At 42.7% G+C, this 21,727-nt stretch overlaps 1 protein-coding gene and 1 pseudogene across 6 annotated transcripts in view; one reads left to right on the forward strand and one right to left on the reverse strand.

Moving 5' to 3' along the window:
- The window catches only part of alk (ALK receptor tyrosine kinase), a 453,734-nt gene that overhangs the window by 214,901 nt on the left and 217,106 nt on the right, over window positions 1-21,727 (reverse strand). For 5 of the 6 annotated variants that reach the window (XM_061844090.1, XM_061844089.1, XM_061844092.1 and 2 more), the window contains exon 4: window positions 8,231-8,435. In XM_061844090.1, coding sequence (XP_061700074.1) covers window positions 8,231-8,435 — 205 coding nt within the window. Of the gene's footprint in view, window positions 1-6,445; window positions 6,530-8,230; window positions 8,436-21,727 lie in introns of those variants that run through there. The other variant, XM_061844094.1, reaches the window with a different exon arrangement.
- Window positions 17,845-17,963, forward strand: LOC133513861 (5S ribosomal RNA; annotated as a pseudogene).

Genomic DNA, 21,727 nt, shown 5'->3' on the forward strand with positions numbered 1-21,727 from the left:
ATGGATATTGCAAAATAATATATACGGTTGATAGATAGATAGATAGATAGATAGATAGATAGATAGATAGATAGATAGATAGATAGATAGATAGATAGATAGATAGATAGATAGATAGATAGATAGATAGATAGATAGATAGATAGATAGATAGATAGATAGATAGATAGATTTTTTAACTGTGTATGCTACATGGTTCTGTTGAACAAACAGTTCCTGAAAGTTTCAGAATGTAACTAAATGTTTCATCTGAGGTCCATGTGTACTGTTTGTTCTACTCAGAGCTTTGCAATGAATGTGCGCCAAGGCTTCATTCACAATTGCTTCAGTACAATTGTACGGTATTGCTTCTTCCTTATCCCTGACATATAATCAAATTCAGAAAGCTGCAAATCAGACTCCTAAGCAGTCTTGTTGTTGTCTTTATACCTCGAGACAATCGTCCCCACAGCTCAAGAGCATTTTGCCGGATGGATCGTACCCAGCATGAAGTGGAGGAATCCATCCATCCTGCTCTTGTTCAGTTTCAGCTAACAGTTTTTCCAGGGGATTTATCATTATCATTAATTGAAAAAAATAGTTAGATAAATCTACATGTCTTGAAAGGATGTGAAGGCAGAAAAAGGTTTTGCATTGTTCTATTAAAGCAATTCATAACAAAATATTCTGATTTTATCAGCCACAATGTACATGTATTAAACACATTGTATACCTATATTAATTTACTTGCCATTGTGGCACAACCTGACAAGATTTTCCACCAACATACTATTAGTGATGTTCTCATGCATTGCACACCTGGGTTATTATGTGCAGGACATAATAATGACTTTGATTGCAAGTACTAGTGATTCGTCAGAGGTTTTGCGGAAAATTATCGAAAATTGTTTAATTTGTCCCAAATGATTGGTTGCAAAGAATGTATGCAGTATTAAATTTATTTAGCGATTTATGCCAGTGATGCACACTGACAAGATTGGTCTTCCATTACAATACAGTCCAGTACAATAAACCTATCAAACATACAATAGAACAATGCAGAGCTTCCTGCATGTATATAAAGGTTGTGCTGAATATAATAGTGTCCCGGATTATAAACTAAACTAAATCGAGTGTATCTGCGAGTAAATTGAGACTGAGATCATTATTAACTCAGTCTTGATATCGTTTCTGATGTTTTTGCTTGGTGGTGTGCTGAGAATTGTCTTCAGTAAAATGGGTGCTATGGCTCAAAAAAAGGTTGGGAAAAAACTTAACTTTCATAATCTAAAAAGAAAAATCCAGAAACTACAATGTATGATTTTTTCACGATTTATTTGGGTGATACAGCTGCAGATTATTATTTGAACACCTGAGATAACCAATGTTAATATTTGGTACAGTAGCCTTTGTTTGCAATTACAGAGGTCAAACATTTCCTGTAGTTCACCAGGATTGCACAGCCTGCAGGAGGGAATTTGGCTCACTCCTCCGCACAGATATTCTCTAGATCAGACCGTTTTCTAGGCTGTCACTGAGAAACACGGCGTTTCAGCACCCTCCAAAGATTTTCTATTGGGTTTAGGTCTGGAGACTGGCTAGGCAATGCCAGAACCTTGATATGCTTCTTATGGAGCCACTTTTTGGTTTTGCTGGCTGTGTGCTTCATGTCATTGTCATGTTAAAAGACCCAGCCATGACCCATCTTCAGTGCTCTAACTGAGGGAAAGAGGTTGTTCCCTAAAATCTCACAATACATGGCTGCGGTTATCCTCTCTTTAATACAGTGCATTCGTCCTTTCCCATGTGCAGAAAAACACCCCCCAAAGCATGATGCTACCACCCCCATGCTTCAGAGTTGGGATGGTGTTCTTGGGATGGAACTCATCATTCATCTTCCTCCAAACACAGTGGAATTATGACCAAAACCTTCCTTTTTGGTCTCATCTGACCACAAAACCTTCTCCCATGACTCCTCTGTAACATTCAAAAGGTCATTAGCAAACTTAAGAAGGGCCTTGACATGTGCTGGTTTAGGCAGGGGAACCTTCCTTGCCATGCATGATTTCAAACCAGGATGTCTTAGTGTATTACTGACAGTTACCTTGGAAACAGTGGTCCCAGATCTTTTCAAGTCCTGTCCTGTAGTCCTGGGCTGATTCCTCATGTTTCTAACGATCATTGAGACCCCACGAAGTGATATTTTTCATGGGGCTCTACTCCAATTGAGAGTGACCGTCATGTTTAATTTCTTCCATTTTCTAATGATTGCTCCAACAGTGGACCTTTTTTCACCAAGCTGCTTGGCAATTTCTCCGTAGCCCTTTCCAGCCATGTGGAGTTGTACAAATTTGACTCTGGTGTCTATGCACAGCTCTTTGGTCTTGGCCATGTTACAAGTTTGAGTCTTACTGAGGGTAGGGGTTGGACAGGTGTCTTTATGGAGCTAACGACCTCAGACAGGTGGATCTGATTCATGATAATACATGGACTGGAGGTGTACTTTCAAAGGTGAACTAACAGTTCTTTGAGGGTCAGCATTATAGCTGATAGAAAGGTGTTCAAATACTTATTTGCAGCTGTATCACACAAATAAATCTCATAGTGGACATGCACCCACGATGAAAATTTCAGACCCCTCCATGATTTCTAAGTGGGAGAACTTGCAATATAGCAGGGTGTTGAAATACATATTTTCTTCACTGTAATTGCCACTGTGTTTTATGCATTGAGTGTTTTCTCCGTCTTCATTTGAGTTGTGCATTTTGATTCACACTCGTTCAACATTTTATTTACCTCTCACCCAGTAAGGGTACTGAGTGCATATTATTTCCTTTGCCTTTCCTCGTTCTCCTGGATTCCCAAAGTTTTTTTGCAGTGTGTAAATGTCAAAAGGTGTGACTGATGACATCTTTTGTGATTTGTGTTAGTCATGTCAATTTGTGCTAGAGTGTTATTTAGGCTAATATGCAAACTAATACCATTAAATGTGACATTGGTTATTGAATAATTTGACGACTGACTACATTCATTTATAAAACGTAGTTTCATAATTAGTGGAGTGTCTATGTCTATAGGTCTCTGCATACTATCTGCCCGTTTTTTTCTGTAGTGATGATTCCTTGTTTGTATTATTAGAAATCTCAACTAAAACAGTGAAAACCATCTTCCATCGCTACCTTACCACTCTAATCAATAAATTCCAGAAGAAGTCGCATTTGTTATGATCCTCTCCCTTTCATTTGTTTTACTTCAATTCACAGTGGTTGCACAAAGTGTGGCGAGAAGGCAAATAAATAATAATACTGTCATGATCCTGTGCTCTTTTGCGAGGCTATGAGACTGCTGACACTCAGGATTTTTCCATTCCCCGGCAATGGTGAATGGGTGGAGCCTCTGGTAAACACGTGACTGGAATCATGATTAGTTAGGTTCTTAAGTCTGGAGCTGATTCCCAGAATTTTGTACACATAGTTATTACCTGTTTGTACACGTGTTTTGGTGCCATGTTGCATCTCACACTTGTTTTCCCCTGTAAGTATTTCTGGTTTCCCTTGGTCCTAATATTGTCTTTTCTTGCATAGATCACACTTTACTAAATTGTTTTTGCCCAGTCCTCTAGAGTTGTGTAGTCCAGGAACTGCTCCCTTGGGTGTTTATTTAATTTTATTTCTTTTACGCTACGTTTAACAGTGACTAGCTTCCATTGTATGCCCCCTCATCACCTGTGGTGTGCCTTGTTTTTTTGTCATTCGTTCCAGCCTTTTGCTACCTGCGTATATAACACGCAAACCAGTTTTTAGTGTAACCTGCCTCCTCCCCGAAGAAAGCTTGGATAGGCTCCAGGACCCCCGCAACCCTAGTGAGGATAACCAGCTCGCAAAATGGATGAATATGTATGTATAACAAGAGACACATGCAAGAAAATATAATGTAAAAAATAGAATAATCTTAAAACTCTATTTTTAAGGCGGCACGGTGGCACAACTGGTAATAGTGTGTGGCTTACAGTTCTGAGGAACGGGGTTCGCATCCCCGCCCCACCTGCATGGGTTTTCTCTGGGCACTGTGGTTTCCTCCCACATCACAAAAACTTGCTTTAAATGCAGACTCTAAATTGCCCTGGGGTTGTGAGTGTGAATGGTTGTTTGTTATGATGTGCCCTGCTATTGGCTGACAACCAGTTATGGGGTGTACCACAACTCCTGCTTGAAGATAGCTGGGATAGACTCCAGCACTCCCCCGACCCTTGTGAGGACACGCGGCTCAGATAATGGATGGATCGTTCGTTTCGAATTACTGAACACAAAAAATGTGGCACCGTTGAAGGAATATATACTCTACCGACACCTCCAATGTTCCATCTTGGATTGACATTATTACAATTCAAATACAAGTACACAGGTTGGCAATGTAGTTCACCACTGGCTTTCTTCCTTATTTTCTCAAGGATTACGCACACTACCGACCCTATTCTTGGAAGACAGTTAAAGACAATTTGGTGTGGGTGGATGACACCCTTTGACTATGAGCCCACACAAACACAATGTAATCTGTCATGCATGCAAAATGCATGTGACTGTTCCGCTGCCTAAAGATGTGTAACTTTATGGAGAAATATAGTACACCCATACGACATGAATTTCCTTAGATGAATGGTTCAATGGCTTCACAAGAATACAAATTCTTGAAAGTGTCTGGAGAATGGGGTGACCTGTACTTCCTGAAACCAAAGTGAAACCAAAGTAATACCAATAAATTTAGGCGCCCAACCATAAAATAAGAATGGGACTCCTAAGTAAGTTTGGATGAAATTCAAAAGACAAAATAATACATTAAAGTATACATCAACAATTCTCTCAGAATATGTTCATAATTTAAACATCTGATGAATTGCTGATGCATTGAATTAAGTCTAGAGAGGGAAGGAAAAATATTCATCCATTCATTGTCTTCCACTTTTCAGGTCAGGTCATGGAGGAAGCAATTTAAGATGGAAAGCCCAGACTTCCCTCTCTCCATCCACTTCATCTTGATCTTTCTGATGTAACCCAAGGTTCTCCCAGGCCAGTCTGGAGACAGTCTCTCCAGTTTGTCCTGTGTCAACCCCAGGCCTCATTCAATTGGGACATGGCCGGAACCCCAGATCAGGGAGGCGTTCAGGGGGCATCCTAACCAGAAGTCACCTCATCTGGCTTCTCTCGATGCTGAGGAAGAGTGCCTCGACTCTGAACTTCTCCCAAATAACCAAGCTTCTCACCCTAACTCTAACGGAGAGCCTTGCAGAGGAAACTCATTTTAGCTGCTTTCATTCACAATCTTGTTCTTTCGGTCATGACCCTCAGCTCATGATTTTCGGTGAGCTTGGGAATGTAGCTCAACTTGTAAAGACACAGATTTGTCTTTAGGCTCAGCTCTTCTTAACCACGACAGACAAATACAGAATCCACATCACTGCAGATGCTTGAAGAACCACATCACCAGCAAACAGCAGAGATACAATGCTGAGGCTACCAAACCAGACACCCTCAACATTTCAATCCCATTCTATTTCAATTAAATTTCTTGCATTGTGTGGTGTTTTAATTTCATTTTTTTTTCCCTGTTGTAAATGTTTTATTTCTTGTACTCACATGCTTTTAATCATGTAAAGCACACTGTGGATAAAAAGCGCAACACAAATAAATTTGCTTTGCTTTGCTAATAAATATAATCACTGACAAAGGGCATCCTTGCCAGAGTCCAACTCTCAGTGGAAATATATTCGACTTATAGTGTAATATAATGTAGAACAAATTCTGATGCCAGTCATACAGGGATGAAACGGCCCTTATTTGGGGGTCTGGTACCCCAGATTCCCAGAGCACCCTACATACTACTCACGGTCGAATGCCTTCTCCAAGTTTACAAAACATATGTAGACTGGTTGGGTGAACTCCCAAAAACACTTCTGAGGGTGTAGAATTGTTTCACCATTCCACGCCCGGGACAGCAACCACACAGCTCCTCCTGAATTTGACATTATCCTCACACAGGTTTCAAGAGTGCCATTGCCTATCCCAGCTAACAGGTGGACTGCACCCCGAACTTTTCTTTGGTCAGTCGCATGCCACATATCGAGACCATCGCTAAGCAGGAATCGATAGCACCCTGGCCGCACCAAAGTCAAGCGTATGTAGCACTACCGCATTAGTTATCATTACCACTAAATAAAGCTGATAGAGGAGTGGAAATATATATACATATTTTTTTTCTCACCATTGACTATAGCGTGTTTGCAATTGATTTGTCAGAACAAAGTAAACATTAGTCTCCTTCATTGTAAAAGTTTTGATTATTAAATTATCAGCAACAAAAGACAGTCACATTTTAGGACATCATGGACAAATGTGAAAAAAATGCAGGGCTAAAGGGGGGAACAATGAAGAATCCAACAAAAGAAAATATATTCTTACACTTGATTTACCTTAGGGGTTGAACACATGTGGACATTAGTACTTCATGATGGTTATATCTTGAGGTTGATTGATTTTTATTTTGTCCTATTCATCTGTTAGATCAATCAAAATGGATAATCAGCATCACTTTTATACTGCAACAGTTTTATTGTGTCACAGTGGCGTTTTTTAGATTGAGCTATGGTTTATTCATACAGTACTGTAATTGAAACTCGTTGAAAATTAAAGTTGATCAGTCAAACAGAACTGAATTTCTAGAGTGATAAAGATAGGGCGCTAATTGTAAACAGGATGAGAAAAGTACATCATTCCATACCTACATCAAGGAAAAATTAAATATGGATGTTGGATGATGGCTGTAGTTGCACACCCTGTGAGGGAAGGACAGGACAAGATAGGACAGGACATAGACTATACAACCGAATTGTGGTGGGACTGACAAAGTTAATTAACATAAGTCTATACAATGAGAGTATAAGTGGGGGGGGGGGGTACACAAGCAATTTTTGTATACCTGAGTTATTTGTCCAAATAAGGGAGTGGTCCCACACCCAGTGAAAGAATCCCAGGGGTATCTGGCTACGGACACATGCAAGTGAACTGAAACAGTTTTATGTGCATAAAGACTGACAGAAATGTCCTATAATTGCTGTGGCGATCCTGGATAGGGCTGGCCCCCTGGGCCACACAAGGGCAACCTGTGGGTAGGAAACATCCGACACCAAGTGATCCACATCTTTACTTTTGTTTTTTGTTTTCCGAAAGTCTCATCAGGGTAACTTTTGAAGGAAAATTTGTCACCAAGCACATCCACACAGACCTTACAGGAATGTGTACCATGTTTATAAAATTCATCAACAGTTAAATTCAAAGTGTGTGTGTATGTGTTGAAAATAAACACCATAGTGTTATTTTGTTCGTGAACATTTTGTTCAAAAGAACAAATCTTTTTAGTGAACATACTGAACTGAATCAGCTTATGAAATGATTCGTTCTTTGACATTGCCCGCTAAAGTGAGCGAGTCAGCTTGTAACTGGTGTAGCATTCTGTTACTATTTTCTGCATCTTCAGCGAATGAACAATGGCCAACCAGCATACAGGCAAAATACTAAAATACTAAAAGTACTGGCAATATGGTAATATGCAGTTCACCAGCGTTGTCACTCTCTTGGGCGAATGACCAATGAGCAGCCAGCATCAGCCAGTACCACCAAGTGGCAGAGGGACAAACTCAATACACAACCAAAATGAATTTACTGTCAGTCCCAAGTAATTTGTTCATTGAATTTCTTCTTTTGTGATCTGCCAAGGAGTGATGTATTGTAAGTATGCTGTGAAGTGACCTGCAATATGTGACTCACGCAGAAGTTCACTGAGAACTCGTTCTCTATGACCCCATCTCCTCATAGCATGGTGCACCATGGATATTGGGGCATTTATTTCTTTTGTACTCAGGTTTTGATTTTCAGTCAGTGCCCAAATTTTATATGTCCTGTGATTAACTTATTATGAGACTGGGCTATTTTCATCTTAAGAACACCCAATGGAACTAGGGGAGAACACTATGGACTACTTAGATCATGGTAGTCATTAACAAAACCCAGACAAGTGGAAGAAAAGGCCATACCGATGCATGAATATCCATGTGTAGATGGAAGGTTTATGCACAAGGGTAAACTGGCAGTGGAATGTGCCAAAAGAAACGCCTCCTGCGTTAATCAACTCAAAGAACAGGGATCAAGGATCCAGGGGTCAGGATTAGACTTTAAAACAGACCAAAACCAGTACTTACCCTGTGATAGGAGGTAAAGTGTCAGTTGAGAAGAGAGCCAGTTTTGGCTTGTCCCGCTCAATTAGCCATATGGTATATTTCCCACTTTGCTTGGGGTTCAGGTACAAGGCCAATTCCATGCTGCAGGTGGTTGGGCTACTCCGCAGCCAAGGACTCAGCACCCAGGGGCCCCCAAAGTTGGAACCATTCACCCAAAAGAACTGACCTATTAGGAAGTGAGAAAAACAATACTGAGCCTAAAACCAGAAATCACAAATTTGCTTCAATTCCAAAAACGTGTACACAATCATATTCCAGTCCCATTTATGTTGGTAAGAATAGATACATATCTTACAAGAAATGGTAAACATAATCACAATGATAACTATGGAAGAAATAACTGTTAAGATTCTCGATTTAAATTACTATGGAGGGAAGGGTGAACTGCAGCACTTAATGACAAAGCATGAAATGAAACACCCAAAAAGTGCCTTGGCAGAGGAAAAAGTCAAAAAGGAGGTGCAAAGGAAACAAATCAAAGGCTTTTTTCCCCTTGCATTGATATCAAGATTCATTTCACTTTCAAACCAACTGTGCTCATTCGGGCAGGTGGAGCACAAAGAATTTTAACTTGAAAGGAATATAAATGTTTAATGCACCTTGTTAAGGTACCTACTGTTGATGAGCTGAAGTTAAAATTGCAAAGCCAAGTCTGACAGAATTAATACATTTCATTATTTTCACGAGGCATTAAAGATGAAAATGCCATGACATTGTGAATTATTTTGTTGTTGACGTGAAAATTGTTGTGCTGAGAAACTGGACATTAAAATAGTTTTTTTAACACAGTTATTTCTTCTTGTTCCCATCCAAGTTTGTTTCCAGACCAGTCTCGTCCCGCTAACAGTAAAATCAGCCTTCCGAGGATGTGTTCAAGTGTACTTCTTAAACTGGGTCACATATGTCTCTTTGTGTATCTCAAAAGCTGCACTTAAACCGCCTTTTTCCATTAGTTGTGGCAATATGCAATTCATGTTGTGCTAGAATGGTAGATGAAGTGAAAGGAACACGCAAACTAATTGTTAAAATGTATCTTGCAAATAATATTTCCTCTTATTATGTCATCACAATGTAATCAACCATTTTAAAGATGGTACTCATATTCATTTATTCCATTTTAGTCATATTAAATTCCTTATCAGGTCTTATTAGCGTTACCTTGGTACTTTTGCAAGAGATCACAGTTGATGGTGATTACAGTGCAATCACATACTGCTTGCAGTCTAATTAATGTCCAACCTGCAAGTTGCGTGTAAAATATGACATGTTAATTGAGAGGATCTGACACAATCAGTTCTGCTCCAATACTTTCCCGTCCAGCTAGATTACATGCTCTACAGTCTCAAAGTCCCATCGTCAACCATGGTCAGTATTGTTACCATAGTTACTGTAAAAACTCTTTCACAAATGATTGATGGCGATTGGTGTTTAAGACTTGCTCGGCACCTCTGTGAGTTACCACATGAACATGTTGAAGGCACTTTAATGCCAGCATGATCCCAGCCAGTGTTGTCCAGGGCTACAGGGCCCTGGTCCCCCAAGGTAAATGTTCTTGTGTCAAGATATGTCATCCAGAAGTTATCTATGAAAAATAAGCATTTAACCTTTGATCAGAATAGGAACACATGAGCCACTCTTTTTATCACCTTTCATTTCATAGCCAGTTTGTTACCTGTCAATAAAAAGAGAACAAGACCATGAATATCCTCTGACTTATTGTGACTACTCAAAGCATGAGACAAAGCCTGAAACAGTCATGTCTATTGGTGAAGAAGCACATACACCTTTCCAAAAAGGAAATTAAAAGGCAAATTATCACATCTAATCATTTTCTTCCTTTCTTACAAACTCTACAAACAGTCTCTTCTGGGTCTGATTCACCAGCTCTGCAGTGTGCAGACCCCAGGTTAGGTCCTCGCTGATGTTGACTTCCAGGAAGCGGCAGCCGGAGACCCTCTCCATCAAAAAACATCATAGCTATTAAGTGACTGGATGTTATTTTCTTTATTACTGTTGTTGTTATTGTCTAAGTCCACAACTAGCTCCTTAGCCTTGGTGGTGTTCAGGAGCAGGTTGTTGTCACAGCACCGTACCGACAGTTGCTCCACCTCGCCCCTATAAGCCGACTAAATAGCCCCACCACTGTGGCATCTTCCCCGAACTTGACAATGGTGGTGTTGTGGTAAGTGGAAGTGTAGTCAGAGGTGTAGAGCAGGGGTCGCTCAAAGCTCAATGCTCAATTGGTGAGGCAAGTTTGGTTGATCGTGTGAGCGCATTCCCCCGCCCCCCCCCCCCCCCCCAAAAAAAAAAACAACAAAAAAAGACATCATTCTATCATGCATTCCGTTTGTTTGACCAATCCTGGCCTCTTCTGAAATGTCACTGTGCATGTGCACATAAAGGCGCATTCGAGTAAGTTGGCCTGCTATTTACCGTCTGAAAAGTCTGTCTCTTGATTTATCCCCCCCCCACCTCACCACCCCCTGCCCCACCTCATCAGGGTTCTGAATGGTGGGGAAAGTAGGTTTGCATCAGAGGAACAAAATGGGCAAAAAGTAGAGTGGTGGGGTAGGACGGTGCCAAATTATGAAAGGCTATGTAAGTTAGCAGAAGAACTTTAAATTCAATGTGATGAGGGACAGAAGGCTAATGGATTTTTTTTAAGTAAAGGAGGCATTCACAGAGGATTTTATCCTGGAAAAAAGTCAACCATTGCATCCCTTGTCTTCACTTTTTTTTTTTCAAATCAATTATTATTATTATCATTATTCTTTGCGGTTCAGCTGGTAAAGCACTGGCCTCACAGTTCTGAGGTCCTGGGTTCAATCCCAGACCCGCCTGTGTGGAGTTTGCATGTTCTCCCTGTGCTTATATGGGTTTCCTCTGGGCATTCCAGTTTCCTCCCAAATTCCCAAAATATATAAATATCTCCTAGGTGTGATTGTGAGTGCGCCTGTTTGTCTCTATGTGCCCTGCCATTGGCAGGCAACCAGTTCAGGGTGTACACCGCCTCCTGCCCCTTGACAGGTGGGATAGGCTCCAGCACTCCCTGCGATCAATACTCCATCCATCCATTTTCTTCACCGCTTATCCTCACGAGGGTCGCGGGACTGCCGCAACCTACCTGAGCTGTCATTGGGCAGGAGGTCCTCAGAACTGTAAGGCCAATGCTTTACAGTTGGGCCACCGAGCCACTTATTATTATTATTAATTATTATTATTATTATTATTATTATTATTATTATTATTATTATTATTATATTATTATTATTATTATTATTATTATTATTATTATTACATGCCCCTTGCATACATGTAAGGGGCCCTATATCTCAGTGGTCAGAGCATTGGTTTACTAAACTAGAGGTCATGTGTTCAATTCTCACTGGGGCCCCCACTCAGCAGGATGTGCATCCAGCATAAAGATTGTGCCAAACAAATCCACCTGAGATAACACACTGTGATGAGCCTTAATGGGACAAGCTGAAAGAAAGTTAACTGTGTAAAGATGCATGCGGAAATGTGGATTTGTAAACCTTTTACTCTGGGACAGTTCTGCTGTGTAACAGGGGAGTTTGAAATACTCCTTCTGTTATGATATTTTGGGACTGTTGCTGAGCAACACAAACCTTCATCCCCCTCTAAACATTTTCTATGGGGTTTAGATCTGGACACTGGCTAAGCCATTCCAGGACCTTAAAATGCTTCTTACAAAGCTACTCCTTCATTGCCCTGGCGGTGTTTGGGATCATCGTCATGGTGAAAGTCCTGGTACCTTTGAAGCCAAACCATGATTTTTTTCAAACCCATGGTTCACAGTTGGTATGGTGTTCTTCTGGAAGCAACTCAGCATTCTTTCTCCTCCAAACACAACATTGGAGTTTTTACCAATAAGTTCTAGTTTGGTTTCATCTGATCATATGACATTCTCATGATCCTCCTCTGGATTATCCAAATGCTCTCTAATAAATCTCAGATGGGACTGGATTTAGAGGAGCCAGCGGCAAAAGACGATCTGGGCGTAGTCTGCTGACGTGGAACGTAGGGTGCACCCTCATCGACCTGGGTAGTCTAAGTGATACAGTTAATGATTTTGGTGATCGGGAACGGACCAACGAACCTGGGAGCAAGTTTGCGCGATTCCATCCGGAGCGGGAGATCCTTGGTGGAGCGCCACACTCGCTGCCCTCTCCTCTTGCGGACTTGTAGATGTTTCCGATGCGCAGCAGGGTCCTCCGGGCTGCCTCCCAGGTCCATTTGCAGTGCCGTACCACTAGGGCTGACGGCACCGCGGAGTCTGTGGCCAATGAGGGAAACAGAGAGATAGCCGTGCACAACGTGGAGTGGAGCCATAGCTGTTGAGGCGGAGGGTAGGGAGTTGTGGGCGTACTCAACCCATTTGAGGTGCTGGCTCCACGTACTCATGTCCCTAGATGCCAAGCATCGAAGTCCGGTCTCTAATTCCTGATTTATCCACTCTGTTTGGCCGTTAGACTCTGGATGATGGCCCAAAGTTAGACAAGCCAAAGCGCTGGTGAGTGTGCAGAATTCCTTCCAGAAGCGGGCGCTGAATTGCGGGCCTCTGTCCGAGACGATGTCCGGGGGAACCCGTGGTAGCGGACTACCTCGTCCAACACCAGCTGGGCTGTCTGCTTGGCCGACGGGATCTTCGGAAGTGGCACGAAGTGAACCATCTTGGAGAATCGGTCCACTACACACAGCACAACTGTGTTTCCCTGAGAGTGGGGTAGGCCGGTAAAGAAGTCCAAAGCGATGTGACCATGGGCGGAAAGGGATGGACAGAGGCCGCAACTCACCCACCGGTCGTAAACGGGACGTCTTATTGGCCGAACACACCAGGCAGGCATTGACGACTTCCTTCACGTCTTTGCTGAGGTTGGGCCATCAGAATCTCTGTTCGACCACAGAACGAGTTTTTACCATACCCGGGTGGCAGACCGTCTTGTTCGAATGGGCCCAATTAACGACATCTCCCCGAAGTGATGGAACGACAAACAGGTGATCAGACGGACAATTTGTGGGCGGCGGCGTCTCTCCCAGGGCCTCCTTCACCCACGACTCGACCACCCAGGTGAAGCCGGACACAAAGCGCGCCTCTGGCAGGATAGGAGCCGCTACTGACCCCGTGCGCTCACCCTCGTGGATCCGTGAGAGGGCGTCCAGGACAGAGTGAAGTGGAAGCGGGTGAAGAAGAGAGCCCACCTGGCCTGGCGGTCCTTCAACCGCTTCGGGGTCCTCAGGTAATCTAGGTTTTTGTGGTCGGTGAGGACCATGAACGGTACTTCTGAGCCCTCCAGCCAGTGCCGCCACTTCTCCATAGCCGTCTTGACCGCCAGCAGTTCATGATCCTCACGTCGTAGTTTCTCTCTGCCGGGGTTACCTTCCTAGACAGGAACGCACACGGGTCGATCCTTCCATCTTTGGGACTCCTCTGCAACAAAATGGCTCAGATTCCCGAGTCCGACGTGTCCACTTCCACCGCGAACAGGTGATCTGGATCCAGGATAATGAGGATGGGCGCAGTGGTGAAACTTCCCTTAAGTTTATGGAAGGTCTCCTGGGAGGTCCTTGAGCATTCAAAAACGTTGTGCGGAGAGGTGAGGGCGTGAAGAGGAGCGGCCACGGCACTGAAGTTCCGAATGAACTGTCTGTAGAAATTTGGAAACCAATGAACCTCTGCACATCCCTCCTGCTGGCAGGGGTGGGCCACCGAAGCACGGCGTCGATCTTCCTGGGATCCATCTGTATCTCCCTTTCTGCCAGGATGAAGCCCAGAAAGGACAAGGATACTTGGTGAAACTCACACTTCCCCCATTTCACAAACAGCTGGTGCTGCAAGAGACGCTGGAGCACCTCTCTGACCTGCCCCATATGGGAGGTCAGGTCTGCTGAAAAGATAAGAATGTCATCAAGGTATCCAAATAAGTTTTTGTTCAGGAACTCCCGAAGCACGTCATTAATGAAGTTTTGGAAGACGTCCGGGGAATTGGTCAGTCCGAAGGGCATCACAAGATACTCGTAATGCCCCGTGGAAGTGTTGAAAGCCGTCTTCCATTGGTCACCCTCCCGGATCCGCACCGTATGATACGCGCTGTGCAAGTCCAGCTTGGTGAAGATCCGGGATCCTTGGAGGTGTTCTAATGCTGTAGCGATTAAGGGCAAGGGGTACCTGTTCTTGACCGTGATGTCATTCAATCCTCGGTAGTCAATGCAGGGTCGTCAAGTGGAATCCTTCTTCTTGACAAAAAAAAAAAAAAAAAACCCTGCACTGGCTGGTGAGGACGAATGAGTCCGGTTGCCAGTGACTCCTCAACGTACTCCCTCATTGCCTGGTGCTCCGGTCCTGTCAAAGAGAACAGTTTCCCTCTGGGAGGTGAGGTGCTTGGGAGGAGTTCGATAGCGCAGTCATAAGGCCAATGCAGCGGCAGAGATTTTGCCTTGGACTCAGAAAAAAAGTCATTTAAATCATGGTAGCAAGAGGGCATGGTGGCTAATTCGGCAGCGGTACTCAGTTCAGCAACTTGAATCACTCCGTCCTCCCGAGCGGCGAGACACTGCTTGTGACAGTCCTCACCCCATGCCATTATCCGACCAAATGACCAAGTCAATGTGGGGGTTGTGTCTCTTGAGCCACGGGCTCCCCAGGATTATATCACTGCTGCTAGAGTTAAAAACATGGAAACTAATGTGCTCTGTGTGCGTGTCCGGAAAGTCCATACGTAAGGTTTGTGTGCGGTGTGTAACCCGGCAGAGGAACTTGCCGTTGGCGGCGTAAGCAATACGAAGATGCTGTGTGTGGAAGGTCGCCGCACACAACGCTTCGACTACACGTGGATTTATTAGGTTAGCGTTTCAACCGGAGTCAATGAACGCGGTCACTAGGCAAGAGTGAGAGTCCGTTCCTACGGTGAGGTGCAAAAGCAACCGCACTGACTCAGCAACAGTATACTGCACACTCACCGGCGTAGAGATCCTAAGATCGGAGCGCTTCGGTCGAACTGGGCACCGTGCGATTAAGTGTCCAAGACGACCACTGTAGAAACAATGCCATTCTTGTCGCCGGCTCCTCCTCCGCTGAGCTGCCGAGCCCCTCCACTTACATGGCTTCTGACGTACTAAGCAGCGTGGGTGGCCGGGAAGCGACGGGGGTGATCCTCTCCGTCTCCTCCTCGGTCATGCCGTTCATCTGTCCCTGCACAGCCAAGCGCTGATCCACATTGAAGGCCAGTGTAATGAGGGCGTCCAGCGAAGGAGGAAGATAAGGTGACCACGGATCTGTGGGGAAAGTCCCTGGTAGAAGGCGTCATAGAGAGCCTCCTTGTTCCACCGGCTCTGGGCGGCCTGGATCCAGAATTCAATAGCTTAGTCTGACACGCGGCGACGGCCTTGGCGAATTGTCATGAGTGAGGCCGCCGCCTTGCGTTCCGGAGCCGCGTACTGGAATACTTGGTGAGCACGCAGACGAACGTTGTACATGAACGTCAGATCTCCGAGTTCGACTCCATTCTGCTATGGCCCACGCCTCCGCCCTTCCCGTCAATTGGGAAATGACGAACGCGATCCATGGGGAAAGCGGACGAAATGGAGGTCGCACTGCGCAAGGAAGGGCTTGATGTTGTCTGAGTCGCCTGAGAAACGTTCTGGTCGGGAGAGCGGAGTTATGCTGGCACGGGAGGGCTCAGTAACAGGCGGAACGGGTGGACTCGGAGTGCCAGGCGGGTTGACCATCATCGGTGTAGTAGCCGCGCTAGCTTGGGGTGCTAGCCACGGCTCCAGCCGGGTACAGATCTCATGGAGACGTTAATTCGTTACCTGGAGAGCAGCCTCCTGCTCGACCAGGTGTCTGCCCTGGATTTGCAGCGAGCGGCGGATGCCCTCAGAGTCAACTGGGTCCATGTTTTGGCCAGATCGTTCTGTCAGGAACGGGGCTCGAGGGCGTACCCAAATGCTACGACTCCAGATGCAAGCAGGTAGTGTATATAAAGCCTTTATTCGGTCAATGATCAGCGAGTCAGTCAGGAAAAGCAGCAGTATCAGAAGAGGCAGGCTTACTAGGATGGTCAGGCAACAGGCGAGGGTCGGTACACGGTGGGTCAGGTATACGGGAGTGAGGGAACGAGGCATGAGAATCAACGATCTGGCGGAGGACTAGTTGTCCCCGTGTCCTATAAGTACCGGGTGTAATCAGCCGAAACAGGGTGCAGGTGTGTGCCAACTAATTGGCTGGCCACGCCTAGCCTGGGGAGGATGCCAGGGGCATGACAGTTTTAAACAGGGGGACACATCTGGCTCTGCAGGATTTGTGTCTCTGTCGGAGTAGTGTGTGTGTGTGTGTGGTGTGTGTGTGTGTGTGTGTGCGTGTGTGTGTGTGGTGTGTGTGTGTGTGTTGTGTGTGTGTGTGTGTGTGTGTGTGTTGTGTGTGTGTGTGTGTGCGTGTGTGTGTGTGTGTGTGTGATCCATAGCCTTTGTTACTTTAGTCTAAGCTCTCTACAAGTCAATCACGTGGTACCCCTGTGTGATTGTGAATTTTTGCTCAGTGTTCTTGTGATCATTTTGACCCCACAGGGTGAGATCATGCGTGGAGCCCCAGATTGAAGGAGATTATCAGTGACCTTGTATGTCTTCCATTTTCTAATAACTCCTGCAGCTGTTGATTTATTCACACTGGACTGGTTACCTATTGTAGATTCAAACTTATCAGCCTTGTGCAGGCCAACAATTTTGTTTCTGATGTCCTTTGACAGCTCTTTGATCTTGGCCATAGTGGAGTTTGAAGTGTTTGAGTTTTCAAACAGTTGTTTTTTTATATTGGTAAAGTCACACAGGTGCCATTATTAACATTAAATTAAATTAAGGTAACAAGTGGAGGACAGCAAATCCTATTAAGCAGTTTCAGGTCTGTGAGTTAGAAATATTGCTTGTTTCCAGGTGACAAAATACCCTTTTTCCATCATAATTTGGCAATAAATTATTTACAAATCAGACAATGAGATTTTTTTTTTTTTTGTCTCTCATGGGTCAAGTTTACTTATGATGAAATAATGAATAAACACCATATCACATACATGTTAGTCACTGGGATTACTGGAGTCTATCCCAACTGACAGTGGGCAAGATGCGTAGTACACCCGGAACTGGTCGCCATCCAAACTGGTCGCCAGCCAGGGCACATAAAAAAAAAAAAAAAACCAACCATTGACACTCACCTTTACGCCGAAAGGCAATTTAGAGTCGCCGTTACCTACTAATTAACATATCAGCATATGTGCACCCAATATCAATGTTGTTAATATTTAACAATTAAGTTTCATGCATCATGAAATCTCTAAACCTGAATGAATGTTCTTTTGGGGTGTCTTGTTTTTTCTTGGAAATATGACTGAGTACAACCCAGGAAATAATTTATAGGGAAATAGAAAATTCTTTATTGTAAGTCATATTCACTTGCTACAGTATAAATCAGTGGTGTCAAACACAAAATTCACCATGGGCTAAATTTGGTAAAAAGTTTCAGGCCAAATTCGATATTTATTCAAAATGGACTCCATTGTCCATCTTACGGCCATGCTATGCTGAGAACACCTGATCTCGTCAGATCTCGGAAGCTAAATGGGTTTGGAGCTGGTTAGTACTTAGATGGGAGACCACCTGGGAATACCAGGTGCTGTTAGCTTCTATCTCCGGCTAAAATGCAGAGGGATTGCGTCAGGAAAGGCATCGGGTGTAAAACTGTGCCAAACAAATATGCGTTCATCTGCATGACACGCTGTGGTGACCCCTAACAGGACAAGCAGAAAGGAAAACAAGAAGAAGGACTCCATTGTCCATGTTTTCCCCTTTTCTCCAGATATGTAATGTTAAAACTTATCTTATAAAGACAAGCAACAACCAAACATTAACGTTATTAACAGTTGAGAAATAAAATGTGGAATAAAAAAACATTGGTGTTTCTCAATTAAATCAATAATACAATTTATAGAGCTGAAATCTAAAATAAGTCATGATCAGACAATCTCCTTGATTGTCTCCTACTTGTCTTGAAGCTCTCTTTTTCCATCTTTCCTTTGGCTGGTTTTGGGTAGAGAAGGTATACATTTGACGAATGACTGTGTGAGAAAAGAGGTGCTTGCCAGTCTTAAGTGACACGCAAACAGTAGCAAACCATTCCAGGATTTGGAGAATTAGTCTGGTGCAGATTGGGGGCTTACATACATGGTAGCCTGAGAACGCCCAATCTCGTCAGATCTCAGAAGCTAAGCGCGTTTGGCCCTGCTTAGTACTTGCATGGGAGACCACCTGGGAATGCCTGGTCCTGTAAGCTTCTCTCCCCGGATAAAATGCACAGGGGTTGCATCAGGAAGGGCATTCACTGTAAAAAGTGTGTCAAACAAATATTCATCTGAAATGACGCGTTGTGGCAACGTCTAATGGGACAAACCGAAAGGAAAAGAAGAAGAGTGTGCTGTATATTGGTGGGCCATCTTTAATACAGATTTGATATGGTCTCACGTGACAAATATAGCTATAAAATATAATTTCACCACCAATCTGGCCCACAGGCCTGGAATCAATGGGGGATTTCTCTTTCCCTCTCTGCAGCTATTTGTTTTATAATCGGTGATTAAATTAGTAATATACTGTATTCTTTTGGTAATTGTAATGAACTCATAAACAAAGTAAGTAATTATTTAAAGTGAAAACAGATGGATAGCCATCATTTCAATTTCATTCATTCATTAAGATTAAATAAACCTAAAGCAATTATGTTTCAATCCATCCATCCATTTACTCTACTCCTTATCCTCATTGGGGTCGTGGTGGAGTCTATTTCAGTTAAGTTTGGATGAACGGGAGGGTACACCCTGAACTGATACATGATAACTACACTCTATAAAACTATCCATCCATCAATTTTCTGAGCTGCTAATCCTCAAAAGGGTTGTGGGAATGCTGGAGCCTATCCCAAGTATCTTCGGGTAGGAGGTAGGGTACATCCTGAACTACTTTCCAGCAAATCGCAGTGCACATAAAGACAGAAAACACTCAGTCAATTAACATCTGAACAAACTAAAACCTTCCAAATTATTGTCATAAACAAAACATTTCTTGGAATCCAATGGACTATAAGTAATTGTATATGCATTATTGTACACTGGTCTTGCCATTTTTGACTTATGTCTTGAAGGTGGATATCTTGATCACAGAAATACATTATATTTTGAAGTCATGAATATTAGAAATTTTAGATTTAGAAGATTGCAATGCTGCAGAATTACTGTATGAACCCAATAAAACATTACCAGGCAACATTCAAAAAGTACACACCCATTTCCAATGAAGTTGGGATGTTGTGTTAAACTGTACATTGATTTGCAAATCATGTCCAACTCATATTTAAGTGAATACACCACAAAGACAAGGTATTTATTGTTCATACTGATGAACTTTGTTATTAGCAAATGATCATTAACTTATAGTTTTATGGCATTGTCTTACAGACATAAGTAGAGGCGTTCTTGGAAAAGAACTTGCTTGGATGTCAGCATGTTTCTGCAAAACCTTAATGTACCTTTTATCATTAATGTGCCTTCACATTTGTTTAACATACCCATGCTATTGCCACTAACTCAGACTCAAACAAAGACTCGTTTTTTTTTTTTTTTGCATACACAATAGTGTATAGTGTGGTGTTAAATACATTATAGTTTTTAGTCACAAAGCTGTTGAGTGGAAGTTGAAAAGCATTCCTTGCTGGGAATGTTCAGCATGTGCATTTTTATTTTGATGCTATTTCATTTTTCTTTTTTGTATCTGTCGCAAATTCTCTAATTTGCTTTTTCGATTAGAATGTTTTCTTTTTGGTCTTTTTTAAATGGCACATCACATAAACAAATGAAATTAAATTAATTTGCAGTTATAATACTTGAATAAATATGTTTTGTTTCAACAATATTTTACTCCGTGTTTACAGATTGCCGTTGTATCATTTTTGGGCTAAAAATAGAAGGACACAGCACTTCTGCCCCGAGCCACCTTGCAGGTCCGTCTTTCTGTGCTCCTTGTGTGTCTGTGTGCATGTATGCATGCATTCTGGGTCACGGTGGCTGAGCAGGCTTGGTTACCTGGTGGCTGTAAGTCATGTGATGGCATAACATAATATAACATTGAAAATAAAGAGGTGGAGGGAGAGCATTGAGTGTCTTTTCCACCCTGTGACCACCCAGAACAGCACTTACATTGTAGGGTTAGCGTTAGGGTGTTGTTTAGTTTGGTTAGGTTAGGGTCGAGTGACCACACACAAACACTGTCATTGAAGTTTTCACTTCGATAAAACCACTGCACTGCACTTCCTTTTGGAAAACCTCAAACTGGCAAAGACTTCATTGTGAATGAGCCCCTGATGACCAGAAGACCTACAGATCCCCTCATGATCCTCACACTACAACTCTGGGGAAAAAATACATCATTGATGACTGGGCAAAACAATGCAACAGTCCTTCTTTTAGTTGCCCAAAGGTATGCAACATTAATTGGACACTCTAAATTGCTCCTAGGTGTGATTGCGAGTGCGGCTGCAGTTATAAATATATATATATATATATATATATATATATATATATATATATATATATATATTATATATATATATACACACAGTATGTTCTGGGGATGCTTATCTGAATTAGAAAATGAATTTCTCTATGCATTTTATTTATTAGCTTTGCCGACACATTTCTCAATCTTTTACAATGTCTACAATAACCATACAAAACCTACAGGTAGAAATAAAAAAAAAAGGTTACAGCAGTTACACTGACAAAAGTGTCTGATGGAGTTACAAGGCCACCAGCTGCAGCCGGCATCTTAATAAAGCAATGTTTACAAACCAACCTTCAAAATTGCAGAATTTTTCCTAAATATTGATCCAAAGTGACATTAAGAGTGTAAGCAAAGCCTTCAGGGTTACTTTACTTCAACAGTCAGTGCACATTTATTATTATTGTGTATAGTATTGTGGATTCGCCTTTTGTTTCCGTCGAGAATCTCCCTTATCTTATGCAGTACGGTAAGTGTGCTTGTGTACTGTAATGTACTCTTTTGGCTCTCATTTTTTTGCATTTACAAATACATCACAGAGATGTAATGCCATTACATGATACCATTTTACAAAGCCATTTTGAAAGTCATTGTCGGGCTGATATTGGAAAAGTAATTTCTTGGGTGAGTGCTAGTAGATAAATGTATAACACAATTTATATCATGCACTTCTTTGGTCTTTATTCTATTTTATTTTATCCTGTCCTCCATGGTTATTCTCTCGACAGTATGTAATGGTGCTGGATAAGCCTCATTGGCACTTTTCCCATAGTAACATGGATCCTAACAAAAAAAGATCCATTTGGCAACAATGTTTCAAGTCCTGGAGGCTGTGTAGAC

Source organism: Syngnathoides biaculeatus, chromosome 15 (assembly GCF_019802595.1).
Source record: "Syngnathoides biaculeatus isolate LvHL_M chromosome 15, ASM1980259v1, whole genome shotgun sequence".
Classification (NCBI taxonomy): Eukaryota; Metazoa; Chordata; class Actinopteri; order Syngnathiformes; family Syngnathidae; genus Syngnathoides; species Syngnathoides biaculeatus.